At 50.9% G+C, this 14,949-nt stretch overlaps 1 protein-coding gene across 1 annotated transcript in view; it reads right to left on the bottom strand.

The window, feature by feature from the left end:
• Window positions 1–14,949, bottom strand: part of Stk10 (serine/threonine kinase 10) — an 88,283-nt gene that overhangs the window by 34,490 nt on the left and 38,844 nt on the right. Inside the window, exons 3-5 of the mRNA XM_021212839.2 lie at window positions 12,889–12,937; window positions 9,559–9,708; window positions 1,309–1,381 (exon numbers count right to left, since the gene is read on the bottom strand). Of these exons, the coding sequence (XP_021068498.1) occupies window positions 1,309–1,381; window positions 9,559–9,708; window positions 12,889–12,937 (272 nt within the window). The remainder of the gene's footprint in view (window positions 1–1,308; window positions 1,382–9,558; window positions 9,709–12,888; window positions 12,938–14,949) is intronic.

Here is a 14,949-nt window from a genome sequence, read left to right as displayed (position 1 = left end):
GAGTTAAGAGTAGTAAGCAAGCAAGGAAGGGGCTGAACACCATGGCCAGTTGTAAAAACAGAACACAAAGTAACCAGGTGTGAAACTGAGTGAGAGCTTGGGCTTGGGGTGTCACCTGGATGCCTGAGCCTGGGTGCCTGCAGCCTGGATGCCTGAGCCTGGATGCCTGAGCCTGAGCCTGGATGCCTGAGCCTGGGTGCCTGCAGCCTGGATGCCTGAGCCTGGGTGCCTGCAGCCTGGATGTCTGAGCCTGGATGTCTGAGCCTGGGTGCCTGAGCCTGGGTGCCTGCAGCCTGGATGCCTGAGCCTAGATGTCTGCAGCCTGGATGTCTGAGCTTGGATGTCTGAGCCTGGATGCCTGAGCCTGGGTGCCTGCAGCCTGGATGTCTGAGCCTGGATGCCTGAGCCTGGGTGCCTGAGCTTGGGTGCCTGCAGCCTGAGCCTGAGCCTGGATGCCTGCAGCCTAGATGCCTGAGCCTGAGCCTGAGCCTGGATGTCTGATCCTGGATGCCTGAGCCTGAGCCTGAGCCTGGATGTCTGAGCCTGGATGCCTGAGCCTGAGCCTGAGCCTAGATGCCTGAGCCTGGATGCCTGAGCCTGAGCCTGAGCCTAGATGCCTGAGCCTGGATGCCTGAGCCTGGATGCCTGAGCCTGGATGCCTGAGCCTGGATGTCTGAGCCTGAGCCTGAGCCTGGATGCCTGAGCCTGGATGCCTGAGCCTGGGTGCCTGAGCCTGGGTGCCTGAGCCTGGATGACTGCACTGCAGGTGTGGGAAGGTGGGGCCCAGTCCCACACATATGCAGGCTGAGGCCAGAGGAAGACTTCAGGCGTCTTCCTCTACCAGAGAGCCCTCTTCTCATAGGTGTTTTTATTTTAAGTTATAGTTTTGAAAAAGGACAAGACACAACAAGCGCAAGAGAGGCCCAGGGAGATTTCTCATGAGGACAGGAAGAGAATTTACAATGCTCTCATGTAGCCCATAGCCAGCACCCTGAACTCAGTACAAGTGTTAAACGAACCAAGAGCTGAAGCATCTTTCAGGGACTCGGTTTAGTTTATTAGTGGGGTGCTTTCCACTGTAACCCCAGTTTACAGACAAGGGTGTGGGGAAGCTAAGCCACTTGCGCTAGGCACAGGAGTACCCAGAAGAGAAGTAGACACTAGACAAACACACTTTGAGCGGCTGACTAGGGGCTCTAAACTGGCACCGCGCACCCCACATACAATCCACCCAGAGGCAACTAACCACGGGGTGCTAGGCTTGCTGTGTAGCCTGCTAACCAGTTCCCCAGAGGCCCCACGACTCACCAGTAAGGCGTTCCTATGAAGGAATCTCGCTTTTGCAGAGTTTTCAGATTCTTGGCAGACACACCAAAATCAGCTGCAAGACAAAACCCTATGATAAAATCTCGGCTGAGGGATTCTTTCCCACCCACACCCTTTGGGTAGAGTCCTAGGTGTGGTGTGGACTCGGGAACACACTTTAGGGACTCAGGGATGAGGCACGCATGCTTTGGGGCTTTTTGTTTGTTTGTTTGTTTGTTTGTGAGACCCTGCCTTAAAGAAGAAGGAGGGGGGAGGCTCATTTGATCTAGTAATCTTTTTTTTTTTAAGATTTTTTTTGTAGAACATGATTTTAATACTTTCAACTGTTGATATTCAACAAACAGAATAGTTATTTTAAGATATATGTCATTGTTTTTAAAGATTTATTTATTTATTATATAAGTACACTGTAGCTGTCTTCAGAAACACCAGAAGAGGGAGTCAGATTTCATTACAGATGGTTGTGAACCACCATGTGGTTGCTGGGATTTGAACTCAGGACCTTTGGAAGAGCAGTCAGTATTCTTACCCGCTGAGCCATCTCTCCAGCCCCTGGCCCAGTAATCTATAAATCCAATTAAGACTCTACAAAATAACATTAAGTACAACAACTGCAATACTCATCAGTGTGCTGTTCAAATACACAGTTGCAGCCAGAATTACATAACCGTCATTTAAAAAATAAACCTTTTTGCCAGGCAGTGGTGGCTCATGCCTTTAATCCCAGCACTCGGGAGGCAGAGACAGGTAGATTTCTGAGTTCGAGGCCAGCCTGGTCTACAGAGTGAGTTCCAGGACAGCCAGGGCTACACAGAGAAACCCTGTCTCGGAAAATAAATAAATAAAGAAACACACAAACAAACCTTTTAAAGTTATTATCTATAATCGCTTAGCTTCATCTTTTTCTTTTCTTTTTAGTGGCTCCTAGTTTCACCTTATCAGATTCCAGTCCCACCCAAGGCATGTCCAGAGCTACCATGTCTAGCTAGACTCACGTCAACTTGACACAAGCTAGAGTCGTCTTGGAAAGGGGGACCTCAACAGAAAAGGAATGCCTCCACGCAGGCTGCCTGAGGAAGTCTGTAGGGCACATGTAAGTTATTCACATGCACCACAGACCTTTTTCTATGCCCATGACCCATTTCCCCTCTCTCTCTCTCTCTTTTTTTTTTTTTTTTTTTTTTTTTTTTCGAGACAGGGTTTCTCTGTNTAGCCCTGGCTGTCCTGGAACTCACTTTGTAGCCCAGGCTGGCCTCGAACTCAGAAATCCGCCTGCCTCTGCCTCCCAAGTGCTGGGTCCCCTCCCTCTTGAAGAAGGTGTAGAACCTCGCAGCTGAGCTAAGCAAGTGAGAAGCTGGGGTCTGGGGGGTCACACCTGATGCTTATGGTTCTGTTTTTACAATTCCACATGGTGTTCAACCCCTTCCTGCTGACTCTCAGTACTAAGCTACGACCTGGTGCCTGGGTTAGGGCTCACATATAGAGAGATCAGGGGACAACTTGTGGGAGTCAGTTTTCTTTGTCTGCCGTGTGAATTCCAGGAATGGAGCACGGGTAGCCAGGCTTAGCAGCAAGCGCCTTGACCCATGGAGCCATCCCTACGGCCTGACTCCTCTCCTGTGCCGCTTGCTTCCCTCACCTCTCATGCTGATTCCACTCCAAGCCACCTTTATAAAATCACACACTCCACTGCAGAAGTGGATAGTCCTCACATCCTTTTTATCACTAAATCTACAATCCCAGTTTGTCCTGACTCGAGGTCCCTAAAAGTCTAGGGGGCTTTTCAGGAGATCGAAGGTCGCGGCATGAAGCTGTCTGTCCAGGCACAGGAAACTACACAGAGGATGGTTGGAGGCCAGGGTGCAATAAACTAGACAGAGAGCCACAGCACCGTGACACCCAGTGATGGCTTCTTCTCTGAGACACAGGGATGCTGACCCTTGGTCCTTTAGAGCTCACTTAGGGGCTGTCCTGAGGATCAAATTTACATTTACAAAATGGCTCCACTCCCAGCTTAGGCCAGCATGAGTCTCCATACAGAAGACTCCAAACAGGAGCACCTCGCTGCTCCACAGCGCAGGCCTACCCTGAGAACCTGAGGCCTTAAGAGACTGAGGTGAAGCACATCCCGAAGCCCCAGAGTGAAGACTGGTCACAGGTACATGTGCATGTGCGTCACGTGCATGTGTGTTGACCAGAGAAAAGGGACAGGACCAGGGCTGCTAAGGGTGAGGTTCAGACACGGGGGGGGGGGGCCCTCAGCCTGCTTGGAGAGTGGCCCCTCAAGGGTTCCGGGTAAGATTCCAGCTAGGTCAGCCTGGACACCCACGAGTCTGTTTTCCCACACTCACCATGGGCAGGACATTACCTGTCTCCTGGGAGAACACTAGTTGAGACCTTGGGGTGAAGATTCCAGAAGCTGGCCATCCCACTCCCACCCCACCCCCCGGCTTTGCTATACCTTCTTCAAGAGGGAAGGGGAAACGGGAAACCACCAACTTCCACAATGACAACGGCCCCAGGGCTACCCTGGATGCAGGCACCAAGTGAACGTTTAGGGGAGCTGTTACTTCTTCCTCTTCACAAATTGGGGCCCAGTGTGGAGGGTGGGGTGGCCTGTGCTGGAGGTCATGAGAGACTCCCCTGACAGGGTGGGTGGCATCTTGACCAGCCTCTTCTCATCCAAGTATGATTCTGTGTCTGTATTTTAGAGTAAGTTAGACACAGGACAGTGGGTTACAGAGACTCCCATAGACTGAAACTTCTGTAGAAGGGTTTTGCTCAGCCCACAGCTCTAGCCCTGACAACACTTCTGGAGCAAGAAATCCAACCAGTTAACTGAGGGAATATTCTCATAGTCATGGCTAAGGGAGCACAGCCACGGCTAAGGGAGCACAGCCACGGCTAAGGGAGCACTGTCACGGCTAAGGGAGCACAGCCACAGCTAAGGGAGCACTGTCGCGGCTAAGGGAGCACAGCCACAGCTAAGGGAGCATTGTCGCGGCTAAGGGAGCACAGCCACAGCTAAGGGAGCACTGTCGCACCTAAGGGAGCACTGTCGCAGCTAAGGGAGCACAGCCACAGCTAAGGGAGCACAGCCACAGCTAAGGGAGCACTGTCACGGCTAAGGGAGCACTGTCGCAGCTAAGGGAGCACTGTCGCAGCTAAGGGAGCATACAGATTTTGCTGAAAAGTCTTTGCTCACACAGCCCAGCCCCACCCGCTATCCACTCCAGTCTGGAACTATTGTACGGCATGTTCTAGAAGTCATAAATCTTAAATAACATCCATTAGAGTATATTATTATAGTTCTTTTTTACCACTAAATATTGTTGTTAATCTCTTACATGTGTAGCTTATAAACTAAACTTTGCCACCAGCAATGTGTGGATACTATGGGAGGGTTCTGAACCAACAATACTGCCAGGCTCCACTGTGGCCCTTAGACTGTGTCCCTATGGATAAGCAGGGGCTACTGGATGCTTGGCCTTTTTGTTTTATTTTCTATGTATGAGTGATTGGCAGCATGTCTATATGTGCACCCCTGAATGCCCGGCGCCTCTGGAGTGAGAAGGTGACCAACCCGCTGGGACTAAAGTCACAGGCGTCTGGGAGCCACCAAGTGGGTACTGTGAATTGAATCAGTCTTCTGCAAGGGAAGCGAATGTTTGCTCCTCACCCTGAACCATCTCTCCGCTCCACTTTCTCTATACATTTTCATTATTTTTATCTTTATATGGGGGGGGGGCAAGTGTCATAGCATGCATGTGAAGGTCAGAAGACAAACTTGACAGTTCTCTCCTTTCCACCACAGAGGCCCTGGAGATAGAACTCAGGTCACCAGGGTAGGCAGGAGCAGGTGCCCCACTGTGTGCTGTCGGCAGTAACCCTGGCCCAGGCCACGGATGTCTACAAACAGATTTAGAATACAGGCAGATGCTTTCAGAAGCAGCGTTCAGAAGAATGGCAAATTGGAAGCCACGAAACTCACTGCTGGAGCTCAGAGACAAGTGGTTAAGTTATGCAGCTCCTGGGCTGTGCCTAAAAAAGGAGCAAGGCTGTGCCTGGACAGACCTGACCAGAAGTTTACCCCAACCCTCGAGACAGACGGCACACAGAGCACCATCCCTCTGCACACTACGTGAACCCACTTCCCCAAGCTCCGCTGCACCCAAAGCTCACAGTGCTGAGCTCCCCAGGACGGGATGGTGGTGGGGACAGAGCACAGAGGCCCTTGGTCTATTTATTCTTTCTTCTTTACACCATTTTATTCTTTAAACCATTTTTGATGGAGTGCACTGTTTTCACAGTTTAGAAAACAGAAACACATCTAGCAATGCTATTAGGGTGTTTCTCTCTCTCTCTCTCTCTCTCTCTCTCTCTCTCTCTCTCTCTCTCTCTCTCATGTAAAACACAGGATGTGGTGAAAGAAGACTCTGCAGTCAGCTGGTGTGTGTGAGTGTGTGTGTGTGTGTGTGTGTGTGTGTGTGTGTGTGTTTGCTGGGATAGAGGGGAAGGAGCTGAGGGGAGTGTGAGCTAAATGAGACCCCATGGCCCAGCAACTCCCAACAGGAGGCTCCAGGAGCCAGAAGCTGGCGCACTCCTGGAATGGCTGGCTGGCTGACAACATGATATGACACACTTAATACCCAGCCCAGAGCTTCCACAGGTGACCTGTTTTGCATGTATATGAAATAATGGTGCCCATGAGCAACACTTGAGGATACGGGGAAACTGGAGGGCCTGCCTTTAAAAGGCAGTTGAGAACATTCTGTCAAGCACAGAAAAGACAAAACCTGCAACTTATCTGAGGATCTTCCAGAAGTAGAGTGAGCGAGGCAGGGAGGGAGCAGGATCAGTAGGGGAAGCAGGGAGCTAGGATGGGTGAGCAGGGTGAGATGAGGGGAACTGGGAGGACCAGGAGGGCAGAGGCATAAGGGTGGGTGCCCGGTGAAGCTGCAGATGTTTTAAGGTAGGGACAATAACTGACTGCCTCAAAATCACATGGCTTTTTTTTTTTTTTAAGATTTATTTATTTCTTATATGAAAGTATACTGTACCTATCTTTGAACACATCAGAAAAGGGAGTCAGATTTCATCACAGATGGCTGTGAGCCATCATGTAGTCACTGGGAATTGAACTCAGGACCTCTGGAAGAGCAATCAGTGCTCTTAACCTCTGAGCCATCTCTCCAGCCCGATCATATGGATTTTAAACGTCCTTCTGAGAAACAGCAAGCAGCTGAGGGGATGGCCACAACAGCTGCATGGCCTGCTCGTGTCACCCCGCACCACGTAAATGTGTGTACTTCTTGTGTTCCCATTAAAAATAAAAATAAAAAAATACACATATTTAAAAAGGCAGTCTAGAGGCAAGGGCTAAAGTTAATTGAAAGTGTTTCCCTCTACCCAGCATGCTCTGGGCTTGAGTCCCAGCACCACACAAATATAAAACTGAACAAAAATACATAGATACTAGTTTTCCCTGGATTCATACATGTGCCATTTCTGACTTCACTACCAATGGTGTAATGATGAATATCTTGAGGTTCATGTGCGGCCGCCCCTCCCTGGCCCGGCCCCATCTCTTTCTTAGAGACCTCACTACATAGCCCTGGCTGGCCTACAACTTTCTATGTAGACCAGGCTGGCTTCTAACTCTGCCTGGGATTAAAGGCAAGTATGACTACTCCCAGACACCTGAAGTACTTTTTATGCACGTATAAATATCTTTTCTTGAGGATAAAAACATTTCCCGCACACACTGGAAAACAGTTAAGTTGAAATGTTTTAAGATACGCAAGTTCTGTTCCTAGGCCCTCAGGTGATCAACACAGGCACAGGACACAACCGCTTCCCCTCGGGAGCCGGGGAGTATAGAGAGGATAAAGGTGTTGGGTAGGGATGAGGGTACCCCCTCCTCCCCCAATAACAACCTGGGTCAGTCACCTGGAGCCCGGAGGCTCTCGCCATAAAGCACAGTGAAAACTGTCCCATGCAAAACCATACAACAGTAGTCAGGCCCCTCATGGGTCCACAGGAAAGCAGGACTAGAAAAGGCTATGACTTGCTGGGCCAGGGGTGGGAGGAGGGGAGCGGAGGCTCTGGCCCTGCCCAGGGCTCCCAGGAGCCCGCTCTCTTGGGATCCCTGATAGGGTAGCAGCAGCCAGCGGCCCAGCTGAACTCATTAGCAGGAGGCTTTTCCTAATTACAGGATGATCTGCCCTCCCCGAGGGTGTCAGGGTAGCAACAGTACCAGGCAGGGAAGGGACAGGATGCTAAGTTGACCACAGACACACTGCTCCACTCTTCTGGGCCTCAGTGTCCTCAAGCCCTTGTTATCCGGCCATGAAACTGAAAGGACTATCCTTATCAAGAAAGCTTTTTCTTTTCTTTTCTTTTCTTTTCTTTTCTTTTCTTTTCTTTTCTTTTCTTTTCTTTTCTTTTCTTTTCTTTTCTTTTCTTTCTTTCTTTCTTTCTTTCTTTCTTTTTTTTTTTTCTGTAGGTTTGGGGCAACTCTATGTGGCCTATTATCAAAGGCTGTCTGCTCAGGGGCTCGCCGCTAACTTCAGCTCCTCATTGCTGCACGTATTTGTTTGTTTTTGCCTCTCGTTTCCCTTCATCACCCCAAACCTCAATGGCAAAAGCAGCCTTCCGAGCTGGCTTCCTGAGCCACCCCCCTCATTCCTGCATGATTCTCACAGGCTGAGAACAATGACTTGTTGCTCTGGCCTAATTCTCTCTTTCTCTGAAAATGCCATCTTGCCCACCACACTAACACAGAAAGGAAGGAGGACTTCCTCATTGAGCCCTGGACCCTCCCTCCATGCCAGAGGCCTACAAGCTGGACCAATCACAACACGCACTCCTTACAGGCAGAGGCCAGTCAGCTGAGCCAGGCTGGGCCAATCAGAGCCCTTCACTAGCATTACTGACACTGCAGCCTCCAATGGTTTCTAGCATATCTTGCAGATGTCGTCAGAGAGGTAGAACCAGATCTTGTCAGAATCTTCTATGACTAGGGTTCCCTGGAAAGGCAGAGGCCAGGGAGGCCGAGCAGTGCTCTCTGTGGCTCTAACCAACCACGTACTCCTAGCTGCTTCTTTTCCAAGTTTGGTTCTAGGAGATGACCATTGGCTGACAGGCTGGCTTTATGACATCTTGATACAAGCCAGAAAGGAAGGCAACCTCAATGGAGAAAACGCCTCTATAAAACCCGGCTATACACGAGGTGGCCGGTGTACGGGAGTGATCGATCCCCTTTGCCCCTAACCCTCGCCACCAGTTGCAGCCTGGGGAGCTGTCTACCGGGTTTGAGAACAGGAGAGCTGGTCTTGTCCCCTTGCAAGGCAAGGGTAGCACTCAGAAAAGCAGGCCCTGCACCTCACCAGCAGAGCTGTCCCTGTGGGCATGAGCTGGGGAGAGCTGACCCCACCACACATCTGCTGTGAGGTGGAGTGGGCAGGCAGAGGGGAGAGTCCAGTTCAATTGGCCGACCGTGCTCAGCCTGGACTCTTCCGCAGTCAGCCATGACCGCGGCCACAAGTGTGCTGGTTCTCCCTGTGTGCAGGTCCGACAGGGTGAAATGCTTCATAAGTCATTCCTGGTCAGGAGGCAGCCAGCCCTCTGAGTGTGGAAAACCAGGCTCAAAACGGGTAGGTGACCTGATTCTTCTGGGGCAGTACAGACCCTCAGCTCCAGAGGCCACACCCTGCCAACCCCCCAGTGCCCTAAGCCTACAGATTTTCTTTCTGCACAAACACAATCCAACTGTTAGTCCAGAATAGGGAAGCTGGAGCCACGTCAGACTTGATGACGAGGGCAGCCTCAGAGGAAGGACACCCGAGACAGCAGCAAATACCACAAGGCAAGAGCGCATACCTAGTGCCCACTCATATGTCACTGCTGTCATTTCACCTCACACTCACAACCCTTCCAGAAGGATCCACTGGTAGACCTACACTGCTAGTAAGAGATAAACCACTAACACTCAGTCGGACCACACAACACAAGTGGCAGAGCCGGGATCTGAACCAGGATCTTGACCCTGTTAGGAAGCACTAGAGGGGCTTGTGGTCCAAGGATGCAGTGAGAACTGTTGGTACCTTGGAGGCTGTAGGGATGGCTGTGTGTACGAGGACCCCACGCTCACTTCCAGACGCACCGGCCAGGTGGCACCATCCACCAGGACACCTGCACTCAGACACTGCTTGTCCCTCGAGCCCTTCTTACCCAGCCTGATGTCCCCCTCCAGGGTCATAAGCACATTGCCAGCTTTCAGGTCTCGGTGGATGATCCTCTTGCCGTGCAGGAAGTTGAGCGCCTCCAACATCTGGCGGCATACGACCTGAATCTGGGGCTCAGTGAGGCCTCGGTCCAGCTCTGGAAAAGAGGAGCACCCTCGTCACTGACTAGCCCTCAAGGGGCCAGCACCAGGTCCTTTCCTGGTTGGCCCCTGGCACTATACAGTGCCAGTAGCACCTGGCTCTTGCCAGATCTGCACCAGACATTCTCTAGGCCAGCAATGGGAAGCATCTCCAGCAGCCTGCTGGCATACAGACCAATCCTGTCCCGACGATACAGCTCCGGGCTCGACAGAGCTGTTCTCCCTGTCACACAGATGCAGCCACCAAGGCTTAGAGGGCTACTTGCTGAAGGTCACTTTAGAGATTCAGGGCTTCAGAGTTCAGGTTCACTAATAGCCCACTAAGATGCAGGGCGAGTGTGGCAGGGTTCGGGGTGCCTTGGTACATTTTGCTGTGGTTCAGTGTGGACACAGAAAGGGTTCATGGATTATAGGCTGGAAGTCCCAACAGCATGGCATCACCGACAAGGTCCTGTATTGTACCACATGGTAAGATAGCAAGTGTACTAGCGGGTCACTGGTGTCACCATGGGAGCTGCCTCATGACCTCATCTAATATGAGTTTTCTCCCAGTTTCACCCACCTGCAAACTCTGTGAGTGAATCTGAAGGTTAAGTTTGCAGCACGGGAGTGTTTGGGGGGACACACTCAAGCTACAATACAATGAGTGCTTCTCATGGGTTAGCGTCACAGTTTGGTGTCAGGTGCAAAGTGATGCTTAGGATCAGGTGAGGACAGGGTGGGGAGAGGGCGAGGACATGCACTGACAGGCCAGCCCTGTCTGAATGAATGAGGCCAGGAGTCGAGTACTTGACCTCAGTACAGGCAGCCCAGGTCACAGAGCCAGCAGAAACAAAGGCATGGCATCAGGAAGCATAGTGGGGGCTGGGGGGACCAGAGAGCCATCAGATCACCAAGAGCCGTCTCAATGCTGGCTGGGAACACTCCCCACCATACAGAGTTTGTCTAGAGACACAGCCTCCTCTGAGGTCAAGATTAGTAGACCTGAGCAGGTGGGGGGACAGGAAAAACATTCTTAAAGAGGGAAAGGCTACGCAGAAGACACAGAACAGAGTGACTATCTAGTCAGGGCCTGATGGGACAGGACTGTATGTCTTTTCTGTGGCAGCTGCATGCAACTGGAAATTCAATATGAAATCCAATATGAACTGCATCTGGACAGCCAGGCATGCCATTGTGGTTTGCACTTAAAAGCGTCCCTCTAGGGGCTGGAGATAGCATGCGGTGCACAAATGCCATGCCAGCTTGGAAGGTGGAAGCAGAAGCATCAGAAATTCAAGGTCTTCCTCAGCTCCACAATGAGTTAAAGAGGCCAGCATACATGCGCATATGCGCACACGCACCACTGCACATACATGTGCACACACATGCACATGAATAAACAGAGATAATCTTTCCAGATCTACAACCAAAGATTAATGAGATACATCTGGCACAGGCACTGATCACAAAGCACTCTGGTTTTGGGTAAGGCTTGATGCTGTCTCCCAGTGACTCACGTTCTGGTCTCTAGTGTGGGATTGTGCAGGGGATGGATGGAGCCTTTCAGGTGGGGGCTAAGTCTAGGTAATTAGATAAAGAACCCCTCCCTCAGAAGAGCAAGCCTGGTCTCAGATAGTTCTTGCAGGAGACAGAAGTTAGAAAAAGAGCAAGAGACTGGCCATGGAGGTACACCCTTTATAATCCCAGCACTCCTAAGGCAGAGGCAGAAGGATTTCTGTGAGTTCAAAGCCAACCTGGTCTACATAGTGAGTTCCAGGCCAGTTGCATAGTGAGACCCGGTCTCAACAGACAGACAGACAGACAGACAGACAGACAGACAGACAGACAGTCAGACAGATGGACAGACAGGAAGGCAAATGATAGATAAATGATGGTATACAGATAGATGATAGATAGATAGATAGATAGATAGATAGATAGATAGATAGATAGATAGATAGATAGACAGACAGACAGACAGACAGACAGACAGGTTGAACGAGCAAGGCACCCTCTTAAGCTCTGACTTACTCTCTTATTGTCTCATCTCTTTGCATGCTGTCTCCCATTGTAACACAAGCCAGCATAAGGTCCTTAGAAGCCACCCCTCAGTGAAGTCTCAGCTTCCAAAATAAAGCTTTATAAGCCTCTCCTCTTTAATAGTACCCAGCCTCAGGTATTTTGTTGGACGAGTAGCAAAAGACTTAGATATAATAGTTTCTCAGCATTGATTATCAACCACTCTTTGCCAAGGACATCAAGACCTGATAACCCTCCCCTGAGAATTTACAGAATGGGTGGACGCTGTGATGAATGAGTCCCCGAAAGCCCAGTGTAGAGCTGCTGTGAGATCACTGTTTCTAGCAAACAGGTTAATGCTGTTGTGGGGGCTTGTTTGTTCTCACAGAAGTGGACTCCTGATGATGTCTTCTGTCTGTTTCTCTCTCAAGTACTTCCTTCTGCCCTCAGCGTGGGATAATTGCCAGGTACCTGTGCCTTGCTTTTGGACTTCCCAGACTCAGAACCATGAGCCAAATCTAATACCTGTTCTTTATAACTCATCCAGCTGCCGGTGTTCTGCGACAGCAGCAATAACTGGTGTTCCACTCAGTGTCATGTGGAGGGCATCTTACATACACGGTCAACAGGGCTCAAAAGGAGGGGTGCTGATATAAAGACACAGGAAGTGCCAGTCTTCCAGTGAAAAGAGGCTAGCATTCTCTCCATACCCCCTAAAGAGGCAGGGAGGGTGTCTTAACTAGGGTTTCCACTGCTGTGCAGAGACACCATGACCAAGGCAACTCTTATAAAGGCAAACATTTCACTGGGGTGGCTCCCAGGTTCAGAGGTTCAGTCTATTATCATGGAGGAAGCATGGCAGCGTGAGGCAGACATGGTGCTGGAGGAGCTGAGAGTTCTTGATCTAAAGGTGGCCAGGAGGAGGGTCTCTTCTGCACTGGGTGGAGCTTCAGCACTAGGAGCCCTCAAAGCCCGCCCACCCAGTGACTTCATCCAACAAAGCCGCACGTTTTCTAACAAGGCCACACCTCCTACTAGTGCCACTTCCCATGGGTCAAGCATATTCAAACCACCAGAGAGGGACTAGTCAGAGCTGGCAAGAAGTATGAAGCAGTGCTCAGGGTGAGTTCTGCATTCCAGCAAGCCCTGCATCTCCCGCAGCTAGAGAGACTTACCCAGCATGATGGCATCCACAGCTCCCCCAGGGCAGAACTCAATCATGATCTGTAGGAAACACAAACCAGAACAATGAGCTGGGCCATGCCTGCCTGCTCCATCCACCCCTCGTGCTGGGGGCGTGTCCATCTGCCCATTCCCTCCCTACCACTCCCAAATTCACAGAGCCTGATGCCCAGGGAAGATGCCACAGGCACTTTATCATTGCAGAAAAGAAAAAAACCAAGTTGCCACAAAACCTGAATCCTCAGCCAAGGCTACTACAGTCAGGCCCAATGTCCCACATGTCCCTCCAGACTGCCTAGAGTCAACCCTGCATCCTGTGCTCTAAGCCCCAGAGCCTCAGACAACCTCCTTACCAAACCCAGCATGTGGCAGGGTGTGTGTGTGTGGGGGGGGGGGGGTTAAGCTCAAATGTACAGTACAGGCCCAGAAAGAGTGTGTCCTACCAAGGCCATATAGACTAGTGGCAGATTCTAGACTGGGGAGCAGGTTTTCTGACCCCCAGAACATTTGTCCAGCTAGTAATCCATCCATCCATCCATCCATCCATCCATCCATCCATCCATCCATCCATCCATCCACCCATTCATCCATCCATCCATCCATCCATCCATCCATCCAGCCAGCCAGCCAGCCAACACAGACTTAAGCACACACCTAACAGGTGATAGGTCTGAGGAAAACCAGCAGTAGCCAGTACAGGGAACCAAAAAACAATGCACAGATGGTTTCTCCTGGCCTGCTCTCATCCTGCTCGTCCTGAAGCACTCTCGTCCCTGGTCCTCCTGGAGCACTCTAAGCATATCTTTGTCATCTGCCCTGAGTGGAAACACCAACATCATGAGTACTCTAGAGCCACCTTCCAGCTTCTAGCTCCAGTCCCTTGATGTAACTCAACAGGGGCAGAGCCAGCACAACGGGCTGACAAAGAAGCCAGGTCTCTCTAAACAGGTTCAGCCATGACACCAGCTCTCCAACACAAAGGAAGAAGGCACCGCAGGACTAGGGTGGGTCCCCAGCCTTACCTTCTAGAGCAGTGGTCCTCAGCTGTTCTAATGCTGCAACTTGTGTTTTAGGAATCACAAAATTATTGCTACTTCATAACTGTGATTTTTGCTATTATAAATTTTCCAACAGTCTGAGGTGACCCTTGGGAAAAGGTTGTTCAACCCCCAAAGGGTCATCATGATCCACAGATTGTGAGCCAACGTTCTAGAGGCTTCTGGATGATATAAGGATGAAGATAAAATGAGAAGGCTTTAGAGGCAGCCACAGCTGGTCCCACTCCGGCCCACATCTTCTTGGGGTGACTTCGATCATTTGAACTCAGCTCAGCTCTAAAAGAGACTGCTGCAGTTCTTGCCCACAACTGTAGCCAACCACTGGGTTGTACTGAGAGGTGAGCCATGCTGGGAGCCACAGAAGGTTGCATCAAACGGTAAGCAGACCTAGATGCCCAATGTGGCTGGGATCTGGGCCAGCAACTAGAGAGGTACCAGGTTTTAGGAGCAGCAGACAGTCCTGACCCGCCAGCCCCACCCACCACCCACCATAAGAAAGTTGCTACGGAGAAAGGGCCCTTGTCTGCTTGCACATTACTGCCCACAGGAAGGGAGGACATGGCTCTGAGATAGCCGGGTCACCCTGCCTGTTCATCAGCAGCAAATCGGCCCCAGCTTCCCTGAGACCTCTCTCTAATCTGACAATAACCCCTCAACGAAGCCTTCATCCGTAGAGCCCGGATGGCAGGGAAGGAAAGCCATCATCAGTCACCCACCCACCACTCGCTGTCTTCCTAGGTATCAGAGAGCGGCAGGCGGACTTCTCAGCACTTCATAGCACCCAGCCTGCAATCCTTCCCAGCTCCACAGGAGACCCAGGCGCCCCTGTCAGCCACTGGGAAAATCAGCCATAGAGCACAGCGGTGGGAAAGACACCAGGCCTAGTCTTCTTCCTCTTCCTCTTCCTCTTCCTCCTCCTCCTCCTCCTCCTCTTCCTCTCCTTCTCCTTCTCCTTCTCCTTCTCCTTCTCCTCCTTCTTCTTCTTCTTCTTTTTTT

This window comes from Mus pahari, chromosome 14 (assembly GCF_900095145.1).
Source record: "Mus pahari chromosome 14, PAHARI_EIJ_v1.1, whole genome shotgun sequence".
Classification (NCBI taxonomy): domain Eukaryota; kingdom Metazoa; phylum Chordata; class Mammalia; order Rodentia; family Muridae; genus Mus; species Mus pahari.
The sequence above is the reverse complement of the archived record's forward strand: the minus strand, read 5'-3'. Positions and strand labels throughout refer to the sequence as shown.